The sequence below is a fragment of the Physeter macrocephalus genome, chromosome 16, assembly GCF_002837175.3.
Source record: "Physeter macrocephalus isolate SW-GA chromosome 16, ASM283717v5, whole genome shotgun sequence".
Taxonomy (NCBI): Eukaryota; Metazoa; Chordata; class Mammalia; order Artiodactyla; family Physeteridae; genus Physeter; species Physeter macrocephalus.
The window spans coordinates 97,796,656-97,818,960 of NC_041229.1; the positions used below are offsets into that span (position 1 = coordinate 97,796,656).

Consider the following 22,305-nt stretch of genomic DNA (forward strand, 5'->3'; position numbering starts at 1 on the left):
TATGAACTGCCACCATGGAAACCACTGCTTTGATCAACAATGCAAATGAACAGCTTTCTGCAACAGGGCCAGTCTTGAGCTATTTCTTATCTTTCAGAAATGGCTACAACAGGGTTTGAAATTTTTCAGGCTGTAGGTTATCATCCATTAGTCACTCATGAAAATATATCAAGCGAGGATACGTATTTTGTGAAAGCTTTCTCTTGGTTATATATGTGTATACAGGTCAAAATATCTTTCTCGCTACAGTTGGGAGCCACAAGTTTATGGAGCTGGAAAGGCAAGACCTCTTGCAGCCCCTAATTGCATCAAACACTTCGCATTAATCATGGCAGAAATAATGTGAAAAAAGAGTCACATACCGCAATATCTACCAATAATAGTACCACAGGAAAACTCACATTGTTATTTAAAATATATAATGTAAATATGGTATTGACATAAAAATTAAATGCTTATGAAAAACTCAAGAAAGATCAAAGGGCATACAAGCAAGTACTATACAGATGGTTTCCTTAAAAGATAAATTTTAATATACAGAATAAAATTCAAGAGTTTATTTTTTCACATCCCCCCAAATTTGTGGCCATGAATGCCTCTGAATCTGAACAGGAAAGTTTATATTTTGGTCCAATACATTATTAGACTGCCTGTATGATCAAGTCCGGCTTGATTATCATAAATCATAGAGGTTAATGGAATTTACTTTGAAAATCTATTACTTTTACAGATGATAAATTTTCAATTTTTTCTTAGCTAAGAGTTTATTCCACTTTAGCCTCAGAACCAGATTCAAGATATCTTCCTTTAAAAAAAAAAAAAAAAAGATATCTTCCTTAACAGCTGGTCATCACGTTAGGCTTAATCTAGGCAAATTACTTAATACTTTATTGAAGATCATAAAAAAACTCCACAATAAATAATGAAAAGGGTATGCAAAATCATTAGCCTCTGTTTGCAGTACAGAAAATACATGTCAGTTCTGGACCAAAATAATTCCATTGAAATACAAAAAGTGATAGGGAAGAATGAAAGGATTTGCAGTGACTGCTTTTGGTGGTCAGCTACAACAAACCAACAACCATCAGCTGTTTTGGAAAGTGTAGGTGGGTTTTAATTTGCAGATAAAGAATGTCTTCGGTAGTTTAAAAAAATATAAACTCTAAAAAAGCTTGTGAATCATATACAAAAGCAGCTGTCTGAGACCAAGGTTGAAAACCAGAAACTGTATTAGCACCACCAGCAAGCACAGGGCCTGTGACTCATCTGCCCTTCTTTCTTGTGCAGAATGCAGACTTGACTGTTGTACACATCATTTACAGGTATAAAAACCGGCCTGGAGTACAGGTTTCCTGTTGGGTAAAGTCTTAAGCCCTAAGAGGCACCAAGCAGTTACAAAGGCTGGGCAACCATCCAGATCACAAGTTCCGACGATATAATAAATCCCGTGTTGCCTTATCAACTTTTTGCTGGTAGTCCTCCAATTTGTCAAGTATTTTCTGGGACAGCTGTAGGAGAAAAGAAGGGAATCACTGGAGAATAGGTCAAGGACTGAAATAGACTAAAGTTATCAATCACTTTGACTTCAGCAACCAGATTTCCCCTAATAAAGTTGTTAGCCATTGTGCTTCATTTAACCACCATTCAGTATAGGAGTCTGCTCTGTGACTCCACTGATATAACTGGACTTTTCTGCTATATACAATACTCCAACCCTGTTTCCCTAACGAATTTCTAAATATGCAAATCATACCAGTATTTTTAATAAAAGCTTTATTAGCTCTCTTCCCAGAACCAGAGAGGTTATACATGATTTAACTAATCATCTCATAAAGGGATTGGGCAGCATGTGAAGGGCAATAAATGGCTTCTGCCCTCTCCTTAATCCTTGAGAACCGGGAAAGCAAGCTTTAAGGTGTAACTGCTAGTGCAAGGGCTTATATAAAATGCCCCAGGAGAGGATCTACTCACTGCAATGTTGTGACTGTTGGCACTGTTCTCTCCCAGAGCCTGGAGGAGCTGATCAATGGAAGAGTATGGGAGCCACACCATTGGAGCCGTTGCAGACAGTGGAAACTGAAAAGAAAAATACCTATTATTTGAAGAAAATCTGAAAAGTGGACCATTTCTTCTGTGTAGCTACTTCCACAGGATTCGATAACATGAAATGCTTTACTTGTTTTCACAACAAGAAATTGTGTGTGTATGCGTGCATATGCGCACACACATGCGTGCACACGGTACATGACTGGAACCCTCCATCTCTTTTCAACCGGGGAATTGGTCCTTTTCTTAGTTAAATCAAATGTATTTTTAAATTCATATCATCTTTTATCTTAAAGTAGGGCTAAGGCTGATTAGGGATAAACACACTCAACAAAACTCTTCTCTAAATTGTCAATGAACGATACTATTTCCAGTCTGAAGTTTAGATGTAAATTATCTGAAAAAACTTTGGAAAACGGAAGTGTGATAATACAGAATTAAAAGGAAATGTGGATACAAGCCTACCTCAATTCCAAAGTACTGATGTCCTTTTCCCAATACAGCATCCACATATTCTGAAACCAAATCCACAGCTTCTTCTAAAAGGTCATAGTTTAAGTAGAGACGGAGCAACTCAGCAGCATCAACCTTCTGTAAAAAGTTAGTGATTAAGCACATTTACCAATTTCCATCTTACCTGGGCAGGGACCAAAGGATGTTGAGTGTCTGATTCCCTGGCATTTATACTTTTCATTATAAATAAATGAACAGGGGCTTCCCTGGTGGCGCGGTGGTTGCGCGTCCGCCTGCCGATGCAGGGGAGCCGGGTTCGCGCCCCGGTCCGGGAGGATCCCACGTGCCGCGGAGCGGCTGGGCCCGTGAGCCATGGCCGCTTAGCTAAGAGTTTATTCCACTTTAGCCTCAGAACCAGATTCAAGATATCTTCCTTTAAAAAAAAAAAAAAAAAGATATCTTCCTTAACAGCTGGTCATCACGTTAGGCTTAATCTAGGCAAATTACTTAATACTTTATTGAAGATCATAAAAAAACTCCACAATAAATAATGAAAAGGGTATGCAAAATCATTAGCCTCTGTTTGCAGTACAGAAAATACATGTCAGTTCTGGACCAAAATAATTCCATTGAAATACAAAAAGTGATAGGGAAGAATGAAAGGATTTGCAGTGACTGCTTTTGGTGGTCAGCTACAACAAACCAACAACCATCAGCTGTTTTGGAAAGTGTAGGTGGGTTTTAATTTGCAGATAAAGAATGTCTTCGGTAGTTTAAAAAAATATAAACTCTAAAAAAGCTTGTGAATCATATACAAAAGCAGCTGTCTGAGACCAAGGTTGAAAACCAGAAACTGTATTAGCACCACCAGCAAGCACAGGGCCTGTGACTCATCTGCCCTTCTTTCTTGTGCAGAATGCAGACTTGACTGTTGTACACATCATTTACAGGTATAAAAACCGGCCTGGAGTACAGGTTTCCTGTTGGGTAAAGTCTTAAGCCCTAAGAGGCACCAAGCAGTTACAAAGGCTGGGCAACCATCCAGATCACAAGTTCCGACGATATAATAAATCCCGTGTTGCCTTATCAACTTTTTGCTGGTAGTCCTCCAATTTGTCAAGTATTTTCTGGGACAGCTGTAGGAGAAAAGAAGGGAATCACTGGAGAATAGGTCAAGGACTGAAATAGACTAAAGTTATCAATCACTTTGACTTCAGCAACCAGATTTCCCCTAATAAAGTTGTTAGCCATTGTGCTTCATTTAACCACCATTCAGTATAGGAGTCTGCTCTGTGACTCCACTGATATAACTGGACTTTTCTGCTATATACAATACTCCAACCCTGTTTCCCTAACGAATTTCTAAATATGCAAATCATACCAGTATTTTTAATAAAAGCTTTATTAGCTCTCTTCCCAGAACCAGAGAGGTTATATATGATTTAACTAATCATCTCATAAAGGGATTGGGCAGCATGTGAAGGGCAATAAATGGCTTCTGCCCTCTCCTTAATCCTTGAGAACCGGGAAAGCAAGCTTTAAGGTGTAACTGCTAGTGCAAGGGCTTATATAAAATGCCCCAGGAGAGGATCTACTCACTGCAATGTTGTGACTGTTGGCACTGTTCTCTCCCAGAGCCTGGAGGAGCTGATCAATGGAAGAGTATGGGAGCCACACCATTGGAGCCGTTGCAGACAGTGGAAACTGAAAAGAAAAATACCTATTATTTGAAGAAAATCTGAAAAGTGGACCATTTCTTCTGTGTAGCTACTTCCACAGGATTCGATAACATGAAATGCTTTACTTGTTTTCACAACAAGAAATTGTGTATGCGTGCATATGCGCACACACATGCGTGCACACGGTACATGACTGGAACCCTCCATCTCTTTTCAACCGGGGAATTGGTCCTTTTCTTAGTTAAATCAAATGTATTTTTAAATTCATATCATCTTTTATCTTAAAGTAGGGCTAAGGCTGATTAGGGATAAACACACTCAACAAAACTCTTCTCTAAATTGTCAATGAACGATACTATTTCCAGTCTGAAGTTTAGATGTAAATTATCTGAAAAAACTTTGGAAAACGGAAGTGTGATAATACAGAATTAAAAGGAAATGTGGATACAAGCCTACCTCAATTCCAAAGTACTGATGTCCTTTTCCCAATACAGCATCCACATATTCTGAAACCAAATCCACAGCTTCTTCTAAAAGGTCATAGTTTAAGTAGAGACGGAGCAACTCAGCAGCATCAACCTTCTGTAAAAAGTTAGTGATTAAGAACATTTACCAATTTCCATCTTACCTGGGCATGGACCAAAGGATGTTGAGTGTCTGATTCCCTGGCATTTATACTTTTCATTATAAATAAATGAACAGGGGCTTCCCTGGTGGCGCGGTGGTTGCGCGTCCGCCTGCCGATGCAGGGGAGCCGGGTTCGCGCCCCGGTCTGGGAGGATCCCTTTACTTATCTTGGGATGAGGGTAGGATTCCCAAGAGCCCAGTCACCTCTGGGCACCTTGTGAGGCCCTTTCTGTTAAGTGGCCTTCCTCACCTGTTCTGTGATCTAAGACACATTTTAATTCTTTCCTACTTCGTTTCCACAGTAGTAAGTCAACAGACCTTCCCAGAAATGCTGAGTACCAGAGATAACATAGTCACATTAATTCTCAGAAACATATGAATGACAAATGAGAAAGAAGTTAAAAGAATCACCAACTTTAAATGCTTGAATTACATTTGTATTTAACTCAGGGTGAGAGAAAAGTGATACAGCCTCAGTTTGGAAGGCCTCTCCTAATTATGTCAATTATGCTTTCTATATTCTGATTTGATCACAATCTTAACTTTTACCAACTTAGCTGCCTTCTCTACTTTCTAACTTAAAAAAACAGGTTAACTTTCTTGATCTTAAGCTTTATATTCTCTTTTCCTATTGTGCCCAATGTACTTCAGGTACAGTAGTTCTCAAACTTAGCATGCATCAAATCAAATCATGACCTTGTTAAAATATAGATCCTGGATCCCAACTCCAAGGTAATTCGATTCTGTAAGTCTGGGATGGAGCCCAGGAATCTAAATTTTGAAGAAGCCCACCATCAAAATAATTTAATGCAGGTGGCCCAAGGGTCCAATTTTGACAGAAACTGAAAGAAACACTGTTGTAGAATTTGAAAAGAATTCCACTCACTCCTATGAATTTTTTGAGTAATGAATAGTGGATGCTGTGTCCCATATATACTCATTGTTCTAAATACACACTCATTGTTCAGTGAGCACACAAGCATGCATTAACTTAATCACCAACACGGAGAACTTTAAATCTAAACACCCAGTACTTCACAGGACTGAAGTAAACTGTTTTTAGCTAAGACTGAGAAGCTGTAAGTATATAAGTCGGTATATTTCCATAAATTGTCACTCTATCTTTTCCTTTTTAATCATCTCATGAAGTTATTCAGGACGATAAAGACCAGGTTCTTACTCTCTACAAGTTAAGATACCACTTACCTTATAACTATTTATAAGCCAGTTAGGCAGAGGCACTCCATGAGACAAGAGCTTGTTGATTACACAGTGGTGATATAAGTTATTCTGGACTTTGTACTTTTCCAGGTAAGTTGATAATAGCCTCCATGCTTCATCTGTAGCACTTGATAAAAGGAGAAAGGACTTATGAGTTCCAGATTCTTAATAGATAATTATAGTACCATTCAAAACATGTATTTACATGGAAAAAATCTTTAGACACTCACAACAGAATTGATAATACAGCTAAATGACAACTAACATTATTAGGGCCAATGTGACTTAGGGGTGGTACTAGAAACTAGATGACTTGGATTCTTGTATTTCCCAATAACCACATATTAACTCAACTAAACAATTCACTTTACTTGTTTGTTCCAGATTTCTAAAACAAGGAAGTTGGCTCAGACCACTATTTCCAAACCTGATCAAGCATTAGAATCATGCAGTAGTTCTGATTTAGAAGATTAGGGTGATATCTTGTAATCTGTACTTTGATAGTAATTCTGGTGTTAATTTAGGGTTTGAAAAATAATGTCAGAGGACTTCAAGACTGTAAAATGCTATAATTCTAAAGTGCTAAGCTGCATAATACAAATTATAAATGCAATTCAGGAAAGGGAAGTTTACTGGGGGTTAGGGTTGTTAGAGAAGGATTCTGAAGACACTAAAGTATATTCACGTAGACACTGGGGAAGGATATGGAGGGTAAGCCCTTGCAGGGTTGGATGAAGACTAGCGCTGTACCTAGACTCCTTAGTGGTGATGACTGATGAGAGCTGATTGGCTGCTAGCCAGGCCCAGGCTTCTGCTTGGGCTGCCTCTCCTCCAAACTGCAATTTGATGCATCTGCAATGAAAATGGTTCCACACAGAGTAAATTAATTTGCTGAAAAGCACCACATTATTTTGCTACTGAAATTGGAGACGAGATGTCAACTTTAGCTCTAGTCTATTACTAAATTCACCCTGGGGTACTGGTTCTTCCCTCTCCTCACAGCCACACAACTGGATGACCCACAAGGCCATTAGTAAGTGTTGAGATTATTTACTTACAAGAGAAAATTGATGATGAAAAATTCTGATGGTAGGCTTCCCTGGTGGCGCAGTGGTTAAGAATCTGCCTGCCAATGCAGGGGACATGGGTTCAAGCCCTGGTCCGGGAAGATCCCACATGCCGTGGAGCAACTAAGCCCGTGTGCCACAACTACTGAGCCTGTGCTCTAGAGCCTGGAAGCCACAACTACTGAGCCCACGTGCCACAACTACTGAAGCCCGTGCGCCTAGAGCCCATGCTCTGCAACAAGAGAAGCTACCGCAATGAGAAGCCCGCTCACTGCAACGAAGAGTAGCCCCTGCTCGCTGCAACTAGAGAGAGAAGGCCCGCGTGCAGCAAAGAAAACCCAACGCAGCCAAAAATAAAAAAATAAAATTTTAAAAAAATCTGATGGTTTATTTCTAACTCACAAACAACTTGACTAATATTTAGGTATAATGTAACTTCAATAAGAAGTACTTTTTTTTTTTTTTTTTTTTTTTTTGCGGTATGTGGGCCTCTCACTGTTGTGGCCTCTCCTTTTTAACAATGTTTACAGGGGCCACTAGATGTCCTAAAGGATTGAAGAGAAAATATGCCTTATCTAAATGGACACCACTATTTAACCCAGGTTATCTACTGTCATGTGGCCATGTGGGCTCAGGAATGCCAGATCTGATTTCTCAAAAGAAGCTATAAATGAAGATTAAAAAAAAAATCATTGTGTGTATTACACAAAAACTGTTCTTTAAAGCAGGCTTGTAGGATACTGGCTCGTGCGACTACTGCTTCACACTAAGCAACAGTAGAGTATTTTTGCATTAGAAAATTAAGATTACAGAATGACAATTTCATACATACTTGAAAGCAAGTCCCTCAAAGACTGGCATTAAGGGAAGCTTAAAAGTCTGGCAGAGTGATATGGCAGTGTCAAAGAGGCCAGCCTGAACCAAGAGAGTGACCATCTCCTCTGCTGACGAACTTCCTGCGGAAATGGAAAAGAGCTATTTAGTGCACCCAACGGCATACGGAAATGAACTGAACCCAAAGCCTGCTTCCTTGATGAATACCTCAGAATAATGACATGCTTTAATACCCATGTAGTATACTATGTCCACTGCCCGGTCCTAAAATGTGCTGCTGGTGCTGAATGCCTACCTGCAACCGTGACTGCTGAGGGATCATGCTGAGCTAGAGTGAGGCGAATGCGAGCCAAGGAACACTCTTTCTCCAGATCTTCTAGCTCCAGGATTTCAATTTGTCTATTTGCTATAAGCCAAAGAAAAACATTTTCAATTCCCAGAGTACAAAGGAAGTGCCTATCAGACTAACGCAACCTGTCAATTTCCACTAAAAATTAAGTAACATTCAGTTTTAATTTCAGGAAGGTGGGGAGAAAACAAGGGGTTCAATAAAAGCTAACTTGAAAAATAAAGCAACATCCCGGCCTCACACTACAGCTGAGTCAAATCAAAGGACTCTAATGACAACAGCTGCAGATGAGGAGGCGCTTGCAAGGCCTTTCACAAATAATTTCAATTAACTCTTACAACTGTGAAACACTGCTATCTCTATCAGTGAGAAACGAGCATGCCCAAAGTGAGAGGCAGAATTAAACCCAACTGTGCCTGACTCTAGCGCCCAGGCTCTTTAAGGAAGGAAATCATGCCTCCATGGTGATACCAAAGGAGCCTGATAAAAAAAGTTCGGTACTAAGCTGATTTAAAAACAAACAACAAATGCACGCACGCGCGCGCGCGCACACACACACACACACACACACACACACACTTTTTAAAGCATTTTCATTTCGCATACAGGCATACAAAGTTTTCAAAGAGTTACCAGACAACCTTTAGCAGATTATTGAAAATAAACTACCAAGAAGGAATTTTACAATATTTTAATAATATAACTACCATACATATACAATATACTACAATATAATTATACATAGTATTACAACTACTATCCAAAAAATAAATATAAATACTACTACTATAACAATATAATTGCTCTTGAGCAAAGAATCAGCATGAGATCCCTGACTCACTTGGGGCAGCTGTGCATTCTCCATCATGATTCCTCTTAGGGGATGCTCCAGGGCGATCATACTGAAAAGACAAAACAATAGATATAACTGTGAAAAATAAGGGTTTTTTTAAAAAAATTAATTTTATTTTTTGGCTGCATTGTGTGGCATGTGGGATCTTAGTTCCCTGACCAGGGATTGAACTCGTGCCCCTGTGGTGGAAGTGCGGAGTCTTAACCACTGGACTGCTGGGGAAGTCCCTGAAAAATTAGTATTTTATTTTCATATCTTTTTTGTGTGCGTGTGGGAACTTTTTTTTTCTATTTTATTTTTTTCATTTAAAAAAAATTTATTTATTTATTTATTTATTTTTGGCTGTGTTGGGTCTTCGTTTCTGTGCGAGGGCTTTCTCCAGTGGCGGCAAGCGGGGGCCACTCTTCATTGCGGTGCGCAGGCCTCTCACTATTGCGGCCTCTCTTGTGGCGCAGCACAGGCTCCAGACGCGCAGGATCAGTAGTTGTGGCTCACGGGCCCAGTTGCTCCGCGGCATGTGGGATCTTCCCAGACCAGGGCTCGAACCCATGTCCCCTGCATTGGCAGGCAGATTCTTAACCACTGCGCCACCAGGGAAGCCCCTCATTTTTAATATATACCCTTTTTTTTGTTTCATTAACTATGATCCAGAGCTTTCAGGCTTAAATTCTCTCAACGTAAATTATGTTTATTTCAACTAGCACAGCTCTTCTCACCAAAGTACTGTAACTACTACACAAAGAAATGGAACTGTTTGCCAACTTGGCTCACTTAGCTAAAACATGTTACTGAGTCCAAGGACACAGATTTGATCTCCATATAAACCACCTGACTTTCCTTGGTTTCAGAGTTACATTCTCTACCCATAACCCTGGGAAAAAGCATAGTACATTCAGGAACTATACAATACAAGTAGCTGGGAGTATATGACCCCATCAGCATGACAAAAAAGAAACCCTCATGGTTTGCCTCCCCTAAAATAGTAACAATAGATTAAATTAACAAAAATGAATGAAATAAAAGCAGCTACCATTTACTGAACACTTTCTGCAGGCCAGGCACTGTCACTGTTCTAAGCACTCTACATGAATTATCTCATTTAATACCCAAACAATCCTATAAGGTAGACATTATTATTATCATCATCCCTATTTTATCCAAGAGGCTAACTGGACGGTAACAGACTAAGTAATTTGCCTGAAGTTAGGTTGTCTAACACCAAAACCACTCTGTAATACTTATTCCTACAATAATTCTGAACTTGGAAACTAAAGGGGTAGTAACGTTTAACAAATGAATTGCTACAAAAATATATTAAGTCCACAAATATCCCAGTGGAAATTTTAAATGAAATGAAGCAAAATGAGGTAATAGTTTTCAAAGGACCAAACCAAATAATTAAATGATCCTCAAATTCCAGGATGGAAAGTTTTCATACCACTGCACCAGATGCTGGCTGAACAATCCATGCGTATTCTGGGCGAATAAGGCGTAAACAATTAATAGCAGCCAGATAACAGTTGCCTTGCTTCTCAAGTCCCCGGAGAGTTCGAACCTCTCTGCCAAGACGCATTCCGTACTCAAACATCACTGTGCCAGCTATGAGGCAATAATAGATATTACAATTTCAAAAATGTATCTCTTTAGAGATACACAGAGAGTTTGTTACACTTATCAAACATTAAAATTCAAAACAAAATTGAGTTTAACTTAAAACCACAAAAAATCATGTGCTGGTGAGAATGTGGAAAAATTGGAACCCTTGTGTAGTGCTGCAGGGAATGTAAACTGGTATAGCCACTATGGAAAACAGTACGGCAGTTCTTCAAAAAATTAAAAATAGAATTACCTTATAATTCATCAATTCCACTTTTGGGTATATACCCCACCCCCCCAAAAAAAAACAAAACTGAAAGCAGAGTCTTGAAGAATTATTTGTACATCCTTGTTCCTAGCAGTATTATTCACAACAGGCAAAAGATGGAAACATCCAAGTTTCCAGAAAAATGTGATATATCCATACAATGGAATATTATAAATTCTGACACTTGGATGAACCTTAAAGACTTTATGCTAAGTGAAATAAGTCTGTCACAAAAGTCAAATACTATATGATTCTGGTAGCCAAATTTGTAGACAGAATAGAATGGTGGTTGCCAGGGGATGGGGGAGGAGGGAATGGGAAGTTGTTGTTTAAGGAATATAGTTTCCATTTTGCAAGATGAAAAGAATTCTGGAGACTGGTTACGCAGTAATGTGAAGGTACTTAGCACTACTAAATACTTAAAAATGGTTAAGATAGTAAAGTTTATGTATATGTACTTCACCACCACCACCAAAAAAAAAAAAAAATCCCCCAAACATCTAAAATGTTACTTTTGATGTTTAGATACAACATTCCCAGACAGCACAGAGAACTAGTCTCAGCCACATTGTCACCCATTCCCCACCCAGGATTTGGGTGCTCTGTCCAAATCATAAACTCTTTTTTTTTTTTTGGCTGCGCCATGTGGCATGTGGAATCTTAGTTCTCTGACCGGGGACTGAACCTGCACCCACTGCATTGGAAGTGTGGAGTCTTAACCACTGGACCACCAGGGAAGTCCCCCAAGATCACAGACTCTTATTTTTTAAAAAAATAAATTTATTTATTTATTTTTATTTTTGTCTGCGTTTGGTCTTTGTTGCTGCGCACAGGTTTTCTCTAGTTGCGGTGAGCAGGGGCTACTCTTCGTTGCAGTACACGGGCTTCTCATTGCAGTGGCTTCTCTTGTTGCAGAGCACAGGCTCTAGGCGTGCCGGCTTTAGTAGTCGTGGCACGTGGGCTCAGTAGTTGTGGCACATGGGCTAAGCCGCTCTGCAGCATGTGGGATCTTCCCAGACCAGGGCTCAAACCCGTGTCCCCTGCATTGGTGGGTGGATTCTTAACCACTGCTCCACCAGGGAAGTCCCAGACTCTTATTTTTATAATGCTTTAGTTACATAGGTTGAATGAAATATTGAAAAAACATTGTTCTGAGACAGCATGGGACTCCAGAAACTAAACAGATTTTAAAATTCCCTTTCAGTTTCCAAATCAAATCAAACTATTTTTCATCCCAACAAATATTTTTGAGTGCCTGCAACATGTAAGACATTTTGTCAGAAAAACAGCCTTGCTCCAGAAAGACCTGAACGTTAATCTAGCTAAACTGGTCTTAATCAGGTTGATGTAATGGATGTTGTCATTGTGAAAGCAGTAATAGATCTTGAATCATCTATTTTTCCATTCTTGTATTATTCAAAGAATATGGAGGACTTCCCTGGTGGCGCAGTGGTTAAGAATCTGCCTGCCAATGCAGGGGACACATGTTTGAGCCCTGGTCCGGGAAGATCCACATGCCACAGAGCAACTTATTCCATGAGCCACAACTACTGAGTCTGCGTGACACAACTACTGCAGCCCATGCGCCTAGAGCCCGTGCTCCGCAATAAGAGAAGCCACTGCAATGAGAAGCCCGCGCACTGCAATGAAGAGTAGCCCCTGCTCGCCGCAAGAATATGCCTATGAATTACTTCCATCCATTCTTTCCAATGAAAATGAGTAAGAAACCTAATAAAAAATTCTGAGTGAAAATGGTATAAAAATGTTAGAGGTCCCAAAGGGTAACCACAATGGTCATCTTGTAAAATATGATCTTAAAACAGATATGTAATCCCTTTATTTTAGCTGACCTGATAATGACTTCATTGTCATCATACAAATCCAAATTTAGAAACATTCTACAAAAATGACTGGCCTTTCTTCTTCAAATATATCAATGTCATCAAAGGCAAAGTAAGGCTAAAAGAATGCTCCAGATTAAAGGAGACTAAACAGGACAATTAAATGCAAGATGTGATCCTAGATTAGGGGGTGAGGACAGTATGGGAGAAATGTACTATTAAAAAGAAATCGTTGGTCTTCCCTGGTGGTGCAGTGGTTAAGAATCCGCCTGCCAATGCAGGGGATATGGGGTCGGGCCCTGCCCCGGGAAGGTCCCATATGCCGTGGAGCAACTAAGCCCATGCACCACAACTACTGAGCCTGCACTCTGAAGCCTGCAAGCCACAACTACTGGGCCCCGCATGCCTAGAGTCCATGCTCTGCAACAAGAGAAGCCACCACAATGAGAGGCCCACGCTCGGCAACAAAGAGGAGCCCCTGCTCGTCACAACTAAAGAAAGCCCGTGCACAGCAACGAGGACCCAACACAGCCAAGAATAAATAAATTTTTTAAAAAACCCATTATGTTTGGCAATATTTAAATATGAATAGCACACCAGATAAGAGCACCACATTTACATTTAATTCACAAAATTAGTAACATGTTCTCAATTTGATAATTGTATTGAGGTTATATAAGGAAATGTCCTTGAGATTCAAGTATTTATGTACTGAGACATGATGTCCACAACTTACTCTCAAAAGGAGCAGCAAAAATAAGATAAAAGAAAGGCCAATAGCAAAATGGTATAGGAACTTAAAACCAGCCACAAGAATTCAAGGTATCTTTAGTGAAATAACATTTCTTTTAAAATTAGATGGAATGGACTTCCCTGGTGGCCCAGTGATTAAGAATCTGCCTGCCAATGCAGGGGACACGGGTTTGAGCCCTGGTCTGGGAAGATCCCACATGCCACGGAGCAACTAGGCCAGTGCACCACAACTACTGAGCCTGCACTCTAGAGCCTTTGAGCCACAACTAATGAGCCCATGCGCCACAACTAATGAAGCCTGCACGCCTAGAGCCCATGCTCTGCAACAAGAGAAGCCACCACAATGAGAAGCCTGTACACCACAATGAAGAGTAGCCCCTGCTCACCGCAACTAGAGAAAGCCCGTGTGCAGCAATGAAGACCCAATGCAGCAAAAAATATATATATATAGAAAAATAATAATAAAAAATAAAATTAGATGGAAGATACACACAGAAAGCCATCTAACTAGAAATGCCTCAAGAATGTTCTAGAATGGGAGAAGTGCCTTTTTTTTTTTTTTTTTGGCAGCGCTGAGTGGCTTGTGGGGATCTTAGTTCCCTGACCAGGGATTGAAACTGTGCCCTCGGCAGTGAAAGCGGGGAGTCCTAACCAGTGGACCACCAGGGAATTCACGAGAAGTGCCTTTTTTTTTTTTTGTGGTACGCGGGCCTCTCACTGTTGTGGCCTCTCCCGTTGCGGAGCACAGGCTCCGGACGCGCAGGCTCAGCGGCCGTGGCTCACGGGCCTAGCTGATCCGCGGCACGTGGGATCCTCCCGGACCGGGGCACGAACCCGTGTCCCCTGCATGGGCACGCGGACTCTCAACCACTGCGCCACCAGGGAAGCCCGAAAAGTGCCTATCTTTAGGGCTAACAGGTAATCCACAAAAAGGTGAAGCTAACCTTGAACTTAAACATAAGTTCCCCAAATGCCTGTAGAGAACACTTGTCCAATGGTAAAAATAAGGTAAAAATTATGTAATTCAAACAGATAATATTTTTTGTACAACACGATACAACTGATAAGGTTGCCTCCACAAAGACTGTACGCTTCAAGTGCTCACCCTTCCGGTAATTGTGACGATAGATGTGAAAGGCATACAGAAGCTCATAGTAATTGTGAGTCATAAGGTCCACAGCTCTCGCACGTGATTCAATTATTCCCACAACCTAAAGGAGACAATCAGATATCAAAGTTAGTAGCCAGCATGACAACCACCACAGCTGTGTCCGGTCATCAGTGGATAAATAAAATTACCTCATTATGCAGATTCACATAGGGAAACTCCACAAGATCCTGTAGCTGTGAGCGTTCACAGAGAACTACTACCAGCTGCCGTAAACAATCTAACTGTCTAGAAGGAAAGAAAGTGATACGAGGGTAAATTTTCTTAGTGGATTACACAGGGCTGGTAAATTGCCTCCTCTAAATAAGACTGTGAGATTGATTACCTGCTGGAATCAGGAATTTGGGTTAAGGCTTCATATGCCTGGCTATTGTGACCTAAATCCAAATGATGTTTGAAAATGCATGTCCTTAAAGTAGCCTAAGTATCAAACATAGGGAAAAAAAGAACAATAGAAATTAAAACACCACATCCATGATAAAACTCAAGGGCAATAACTAGATTACACTTAGTCCTTACCTGACTTTTCCAGTCATCACCTGCTTCAGTTATTGCTGATGTAGCCAACTGAATAACCAGTTCAGGCAACCCAACGACATCAAGCAGACGCAAAACCTAAGGGGAAATAGAAGAAGAAATTTCCATTAATATTAACACGGTATAGTGCACTTCAAATTGGAATACGATTGAAAATCAATTAGAAAGATAAGTAGGTAAGATAAAGATTAAATCAAAGGTGCTGACAACAAGATGGACAAGATTATTTGGTTAGTATTTAAGATTTTCCTTTAGATTCTGTTAAATAAGACACCTGTTGTAAAACCCTTTATTGGTCTTTTCTGTGCACAGCTCTATCCTCAGTGTTTAGTAAATAATAGGTTCTCAGTAAATGTTTGTTGAATGAACAAATATAATTTCACTACTAACTTTTCCTACTAACTGTTTAGGTCATAGATGAATTTAAAGCCTAGTAAATTAGCACCATAGCCTTATAAAAACGCTAAAGGGAATACGTTAATGTTTGACATAACCCATTTCTAATACAACATAGGATAGTGCTCTTTAAACTTTTTTGATTGTCCACCCTATTAAGAATGTCTGAGTACACTCCCCAGACATTTACTTATACTATATACACACATTTCTAAAAAATATGTATAATAACACTTTCAAAATATAAATTTCTTAAAGATGAAGATAAAGGTAGTTTAAAAATTATTTGTATTTATTAGTACTTACTGATTATTTGTTTTTGTCTGCCTTATTAGTATAAAAACATCTTTTTCTTCTGGATGCTTAACAGTTTTTTGTTTTTTTTTTTTTTTTTTGCGGTACACGGGCCTCTCACCGTTGTGGCCTCTCCCACTGCGGAGCACTTTTTTTTTTTAAGGTTATACTTCTTTTTTTTTTTTTGCGGTACGCGGGCCTCTCATTGTTGTGGCCTCTCCCATTGCAGAGCACAGGCTCCGGACGTGCAGGCTCAGCGGCCATGGCTCACTGGTCCAGCCGCTCCGCGGCATGTGGGATCTTCCCAGACCGGGGCACAAACCCGTGTCCCCTGCATCGGCAGGCGGACTCTCAACCACTGCACCACCAGGGAAGCCTTAAGGTTATACTTCTTAATGAAGTATAACATAGTTAGAAATGTACACAAATCCTAAGTACATAGCTGGCTGAATGTTCGCAAAGTAAACATACCCATGTTCCCAGCAGCCAAGTTAAGAATTATACCAATACTCCAAAGCCCCCACGTGACTCCTTCCAGCCACTACTGACTTTCATTAGTTTTGTTTTTAATTTCATGGAAACAGTATCTGTAGTATTCTTTTGTGTGTGTCTGCCTACTTTTTTTTTTAAATAAATTTATTTATTTATTTACTTTTGGCTGCGTTGGGTCTTCGTTGCTGCATGCATTCTTTCTCCAGTTGCCGCGAGTGGGGGCTACCCTTCATTGTGGTGTGCAGGCTTCTCACCGCGGTGGCTTCTCTTGTTGCAGAGGAGGGGATCTATGGTGCGCGGGCTTCTGTAGTTGTGGTGCACGGGCTTAGTTGCTCCACGGCACGTGGGATCTTCCCAGACCAGGGCTTGAACCCGTGTCTCCTGCATTGGCAGGTGGATTCTTAGCCACTGCGCCACCAGGGAAGCCCTGTCTGCCTGCTTTTGCTTAACATGTTTGTAAGACTGATCTATGTTATTTCATTCAGCAATTCATTTCATTGCTCTGTTGTAGTCCATTGAAAGAATATACCATAATCCATTGATCCATTCTGTTAACGGACACTTGGATTGTTTCTAGTACATGACTTTTGTGACATGCTGCTTGGAACATACATACATATCTCTTTTGGTAAACATGTATATCTTTCCGTATATATTTAGAATTGGAATTACTGGGTCAGAGGGCATATCAAAGATTGGAGCCAGTAGGTAAAAAGTTTTCCAAAGTGGCTGTAACCAATTTATACTCCACCATAGGTGATCAGGATGCCTTGATTATTTGCATGGCTTCCTACTATCTTGAACTGACATTTTAATTCAAGGTACACTTAGTTAGATTTTAAAGTGGCATTCTTGAAAAGTTCAATTGTTTCTGGCTGATTCTCAGACCTGATTATAGACCGTCACTGTTTTTACCTTGCAATGTGATTGATGAAGAGCCTATATCAAACGTAGAAGTGCCAGCCCTATCTTATCCTCATTTATTCGTATGTACTTTGTTAATATTATATTCAATCTGGCTGCTTCACAGGAATTTTTTTTTTTTTTTTTTTTTTTGGCCACACCACGCATGGGATGTGGGATCTTAGTTCCCCAACCAGGGATCACACCCACACCCCCTGCACTGGCAGCATAGAGTCTTAACCACTGGACCACCAGGGAAGTCTCTTCACAGGAATTTTTAAAAGCCAAGTCCATACTGTGAAGGTGATTTTCATTATTTAAAAATTTTTTTTATTTATTTAGTTGAAGTATAGTTGATTTACAATGTGTTAATTACTGCCATACAGCAAAGTGATTCAGTTATACAGATATACACATTCTTTTTTTTTTCGGTGATTTTCATTAAAATCAAGCAATATAATGCATAAATCAGCTTAACCAGGCAAACATACTGAAATCAAGTGGATGAGTGAGAGTTTCAACCGCCCGCCCCTTGCTGTGACTCACTCTTCCCTCAGATGCCTACCTCGAGACTAAGTGACAAATGACCACCTGGTGAAAGGACCAAATAAGGGCACCAGAGTCAATCCTGATATTAAACATTAGCACATCTTAATTTATTTGTTCTGTGAGTGAGTCCACTGGAGCAGTGATTTTTTATGTTTTTTTTTTTTTTCAGTGATGAAAACTACGGAGCATCTCCACAGAAAAAAAAAAAAAACGCTTTGCACGTATTTTCAGGGGATGTATTGATACCTCAAACCTATCTGGCCTCAGATTAAGAATCTTTACTTAAAATTCAAAATAATTTTCTCATTAGTAGAATGGCAGACAGTTATTAAGAGTTACAAATCTACTTCTGTATAAATTCATTTATCTCTTTCACAAGCAATGAACAAACTGTGTAGCCTGCTCTTGTTGCATTTACTTTTTGGTAGGAAATCCAGATAAACAAATAACGTAGAATCTAGGGGCGGAGTCAAGATGGCGGACTAGGAGGACGTGGAATTCGTGTCTTCTCACAACTAGGGCACCTACAGGAACCGGTGGGGGACCATGGACACCTAAGGGGATGGCAGGAACCCCCAGCAACCGGGTAGGAGGTGGGAAGTGGGGGGGAGTGAGGGGCGAGGAGAAGTGGAGGCGGGACAGGACTGGTGCCCCTGAGGGGTGGCTGGGGGAGGGGGAGGGATCCCACACCCAAAGGGGGAAATTGGGGGACCACTGGGAGGACAGAGTTCAAAAGGAAGAGTAGGCAGGTTTCCCTGCCCACTTGGGCCCCCGGGAGCCTGCTGAGATCCGGGCCTGATCCTCTGCCCAATGAGGCCCCCTCCAGCCGCGCGGGTCCTGAGGGAGTGGGAGGGAGGAAAGGGGGAGCAAAAGTAAAGGCCGGACCTACAGGACCGCCCTCCCTGAGGGGCGCCTGGGGGAGGGGAGGAGTTCTACACCCAGTAGAACCCACCCATGGTTAGGGGTCCAGTGGTGATGGGGGAGACCCTGGGGGAGACCGTGGGGGGAGAGGGGGGCACAGAGGAATGGAAGGGAATGCGGCCAGCGCTTGCCCTGTCCACTTAGGCACTGGAGAGCCTGTTGGGCTCTGGGGCCCAATTCTCTGCCTGGGGAGCCTCCCTCCTGCAGCGCAGAGCCCAAGCCCCACCCCTATACCCCCACCCAGGGCCGCACCTCTACACTTGGAGACCCCCTCTGAGACCCCCTCCAACATGCCGGGCCTAAACCCCACCCACACACCTTCATCCAAGGCCTTACTCCAAACTCCTGAACCCCACACTCCAGAGGCCCTCCTTGGGAGGTGCTGCCACTCCTCTTCCACACAAGTCCTAAGCAGAGGCCCCACCCTACAACTGAGCGTCACCCTGGCTAGGCCTCACCCCCAAGGCCTTTTCCAGCTGTGTGGGTCCTAAGCCCATGCCCTGCCCCATGCTCAGATGTTATCCCCCACCCGCCTAGGTCCTGCCCCAGCCTAAACCCTGCCGCTGCCTAAGTTCCGCCCCCACCTAAACTCTGCCCCCATAGCCAAGGCTTTTTTTTTTTTCTTTTCTTCTTTTTTCCTCTTTTAGATTGGGGTTCTGTTTTACCTTGTTGATTCATTTATATTTTTATTTTTTCTAATAAATCTTTTATTTTTCTAATTTTATTTTATGCTTTATGCTTTGTTATTGTTCTGCGCCTTTTGGCTTGCTCCCCCACTGCCCTTTTTTCTGTTGTGGTTTTATTTTACCTTGTTGCAGTTGTTTCAATTATATTTTTATTTTTCCTAATATATTTTTTATTTTTCTATTTTTATTTTGTTTTTTATTCTTTGTTATTGTATTGCTCCTTTTTTTTTTTCTGCCACACCACACGGCTTGTGGGATCTTGGTTCCCAGGCCGGAGGTCGGGCCCAAGCTCCTGTGGTGGGAGCTCTGAGTCCAAACCGCTGGACTAACAGAGAACCTCAGACCCCAGGGAATATTAATCAGCGTAAGGCCTCCTGGAGGTCTCATCTCAGCACCAAGACCTGGCTCCACCCAACTGCCTGCAAACTCCAGTGCTGGATGCCTCAGGCCAAACAACCAGTAAGACAGGAATACAGCCCCACCCATCAAAAAAAGAAAAAAAAAAAGAAATGACAAAAAAATATGTTACAAACAAAGGAGCAAGGTAAAAACCTACAAGACCAAATAAATGAAGATGAAATAGGCAACCTACCTGAAAAAGAATTCAGAGTAATGATAGTAAGTTGATTCAAAATCTCAGAAACAGAATGGAGAAAATACAAGAAACATTCAACAAGGATCTAGAAGAACTAAAGAGCACACAAACAGTGATGAACAACACAATAACTGAAATTAAAAATACTCTAGAAGGAATCAATAGCAGAATAACTGAGGCAGAAGAACAGATAAGTGAGCTGGAAGATAAAATGGTGGAAATAACTGCCAGGGAGCAGAAGAAAAAAGAATGAAAAGAACTCAGGACAGTATTGGAGACCTCTGGGACAACAAATGCACCAACATTCGAATTATAGGGGTCCCAGAAGAAGAAGAGGAAAAGAAAGGGTCTGAGAAAATATTTGAAGAGATTATAGTTGAAAACTTCCCTAACATGGGAAAAGAAATAGTCAATCAAGTCCAGGAAGCACAGAGAGTCCCATACAGGATAAACCCAAAGAGAAACATTCCAAGACATATTAATCAAACTATCAAAAATTAAATACAAAGAAAAATGTTAAAAGCAGCAAGGGAAAAGCAACAAATAACATACAAGGTAATCCCCATAAGGTTAACAGCTGATCTTTCAGCAGAAACTCTGCAAGCCAGAAGGGAGTAGCAGGACATATTAAACTGATGAAAGGGGAAAACCTACAAGATTACTCTACCCAGCAAGGATCTTATTCAGATTCGATGGAGAAATCAAAAGCTTTACAGACAAGCAAAAGCTAACAGGATTCAGCACCACAAAACTAGCTCTACAACAAATGCTAATGGAACTTTTCTAAGCGGGAAACACAAGAGAAGAAAAAGACGCACAAAACCAAACCCAAATCAATTAAGAAAATGGTAACAGGAACATACATATCGATAATCACCTTGAATGTAAATGGATTAAATGGTCCAACCAAAAGACACAGACTGACTAAATGGATACAAAAACAAGACGCTTATATATGCTGTCTACAAGAGACCCACTTCAGACCTAGGGACACGTACAGACTGAAAGTGAAAGGATGGAAAAAGATATTCCATGCAAATGGAAATCAAAAGAAAGCTGGAGTAGCAATACTCACATCAGATAAAATAGACTTTAAAATAAAGACTGTTATAAGAGATAAGGAGGGACACTACATAATTATCAAGGGATTGATCCAAGAAGAAAACATAACAATTATAAATATTTATGCACGCAACGTAGGAGCACCTCAGTACATAAGGCAAATGCTAACAGCCATAAAAGGAGAAATCGACAGTAACACAATAATAGTGGGGGACTTTAACACCCCACTTACACCAATAGAAAGATCATCCAGACAGAAAATAAATAAGGAAACACAAGCTTTAAATGACACAACAGACAAGATAGACTTAATTGATATTTTTAGGACATTCCACCCGAAAGCAGAAGAATACACTTTCTTATCAATTGCACACGGAACGTTCTCCAGAATAGATCACATTTTGGGTCACAAATCAAACCTTGGAAAATGTAAAAAAACTGAAATTGTATCAAGCATCTTTTCTGACCACAACGCTATAAGATTAGAAATCAATTACAGGAAAAAACAGTAAAAAAAACAAACACATGGAGGCTAAACAGTGCGCTGCTAAATAAGCAAGAGATCACTGAAGAAATAAAAGAGGAAATCAAAAAATACCTAGAAACAAATGAGAACGAAAACACAACAATCCAAAACCTATGGGATGCAGAAAAAGCAGTTCTAAGAGGGAAGTTCATAGCAATTAAAGCTCACCTCAGGAAACAAGAAAAATCTCAAATAAACATCTAACCGTACACCTAAAGCAACCAGAAAAAGAAAACCCAAAATTAGTAGAAGGAAAGAAATCATAAATATCAGAGCAGAAATAAATAAAATAGAAACAAAGAAAACAATAGCAGAGATCAATTAAACTAAAAGCTGGTTCTTTGAGAAGATAAACAAACCTGATAAACCTTTAGCCACACTCATCAAGAAAAAAAGGGAGGGGACGCAAATCAATAAAATTAGAAATGAAAAAGAAGAGGTTACAACTGATACCACAGAAATACAAAATATGGTAAGAGACTACTACGAGCAACTATAAGCCAATAAAATGGATAACGTGAAAGAAATGGACAAATTCTTGGAAGAGTACAACCTTCCAAGATAGAACCAGGAAGAATTAGAAAATATA

The 22,305-nt window shown here is 40.5% G+C and overlaps 2 protein-coding genes across 2 annotated transcripts in view; both read right to left on the minus strand.

Moving 5' to 3' along the window:
- Positions 1–1,156: 1,156 nt before the first annotated feature.
- Positions 1,157–2,679, minus strand: LOC112067430 (nuclear pore complex protein Nup160-like). The gene is made up of 3 exons (XM_028477326.2): positions 2,512–2,679; positions 1,972–2,076; positions 1,157–1,508 (listed from the first exon to the last, which is right to left on the minus strand). The coding sequence occupies exons 1-3, from the start codon at positions 2,662–2,664 to the stop codon at positions 1,419–1,421; spliced, it is 348 nt and encodes a 115-aa protein (XP_028333127.1). The 5' UTR covers positions 2,665–2,679; the 3' UTR covers positions 1,157–1,418.
- A 539-nt stretch (positions 2,680–3,218) lies between these two features.
- NUP160 (nucleoporin 160) overlaps positions 3,219–22,305 on the minus strand; it is a 52,407-nt gene continuing 33,320 nt past the window's right edge. The window contains exons 24-36 of the mRNA XM_024133189.2: positions 15,275–15,370; positions 15,081–15,175; positions 14,887–14,983; positions 14,693–14,798; positions 10,568–10,728; positions 9,118–9,178; positions 8,223–8,333; positions 7,926–8,049; positions 6,777–6,878; positions 6,012–6,153; positions 4,635–4,760; positions 4,099–4,203; positions 3,219–3,635 (exon numbers count right to left, since the gene is read on the minus strand). Coding sequence (XP_023988957.1) covers positions 3,546–3,635; positions 4,099–4,203; positions 4,635–4,760; positions 6,012–6,153; positions 6,777–6,878; positions 7,926–8,049; positions 8,223–8,333; positions 9,118–9,178; positions 10,568–10,728; positions 14,693–14,798; positions 14,887–14,983; positions 15,081–15,175; positions 15,275–15,370 — 1,416 coding nt within the window. The 3' untranslated portion in view covers positions 3,219–3,545. The remainder of the gene's footprint in view (positions 3,636–4,098; positions 4,204–4,634; positions 4,761–6,011; positions 6,154–6,776; positions 6,879–7,925; positions 8,050–8,222; positions 8,334–9,117; positions 9,179–10,567; positions 10,729–14,692; positions 14,799–14,886; positions 14,984–15,080; positions 15,176–15,274; positions 15,371–22,305) is intronic.

Bases quoted from the DNA above. Each gene is read 5' to 3' on its own strand.
- LOC112067430 (XM_028477326.2), bottom strand. From the start codon at position 2,664: ATGTGCTTAATCACTAACTTTTTACAGAAGGTTGATGCTGCTGAGTTG. The intron at 2,077-2,511 runs GTAGGCTTGTAT...TTTTCTTTTCAG, and splicing joins ATCAGTACTTTGGAATTGAG to TTTCCACTGTCTGCAACGGC. The intron at 1,509-1,971 runs GTGAGTAGATCC...TTTCTCCTACAG, and splicing joins CCAACAGTCACAACATTGCA to CTGTCCCAGAAAATACTTGA.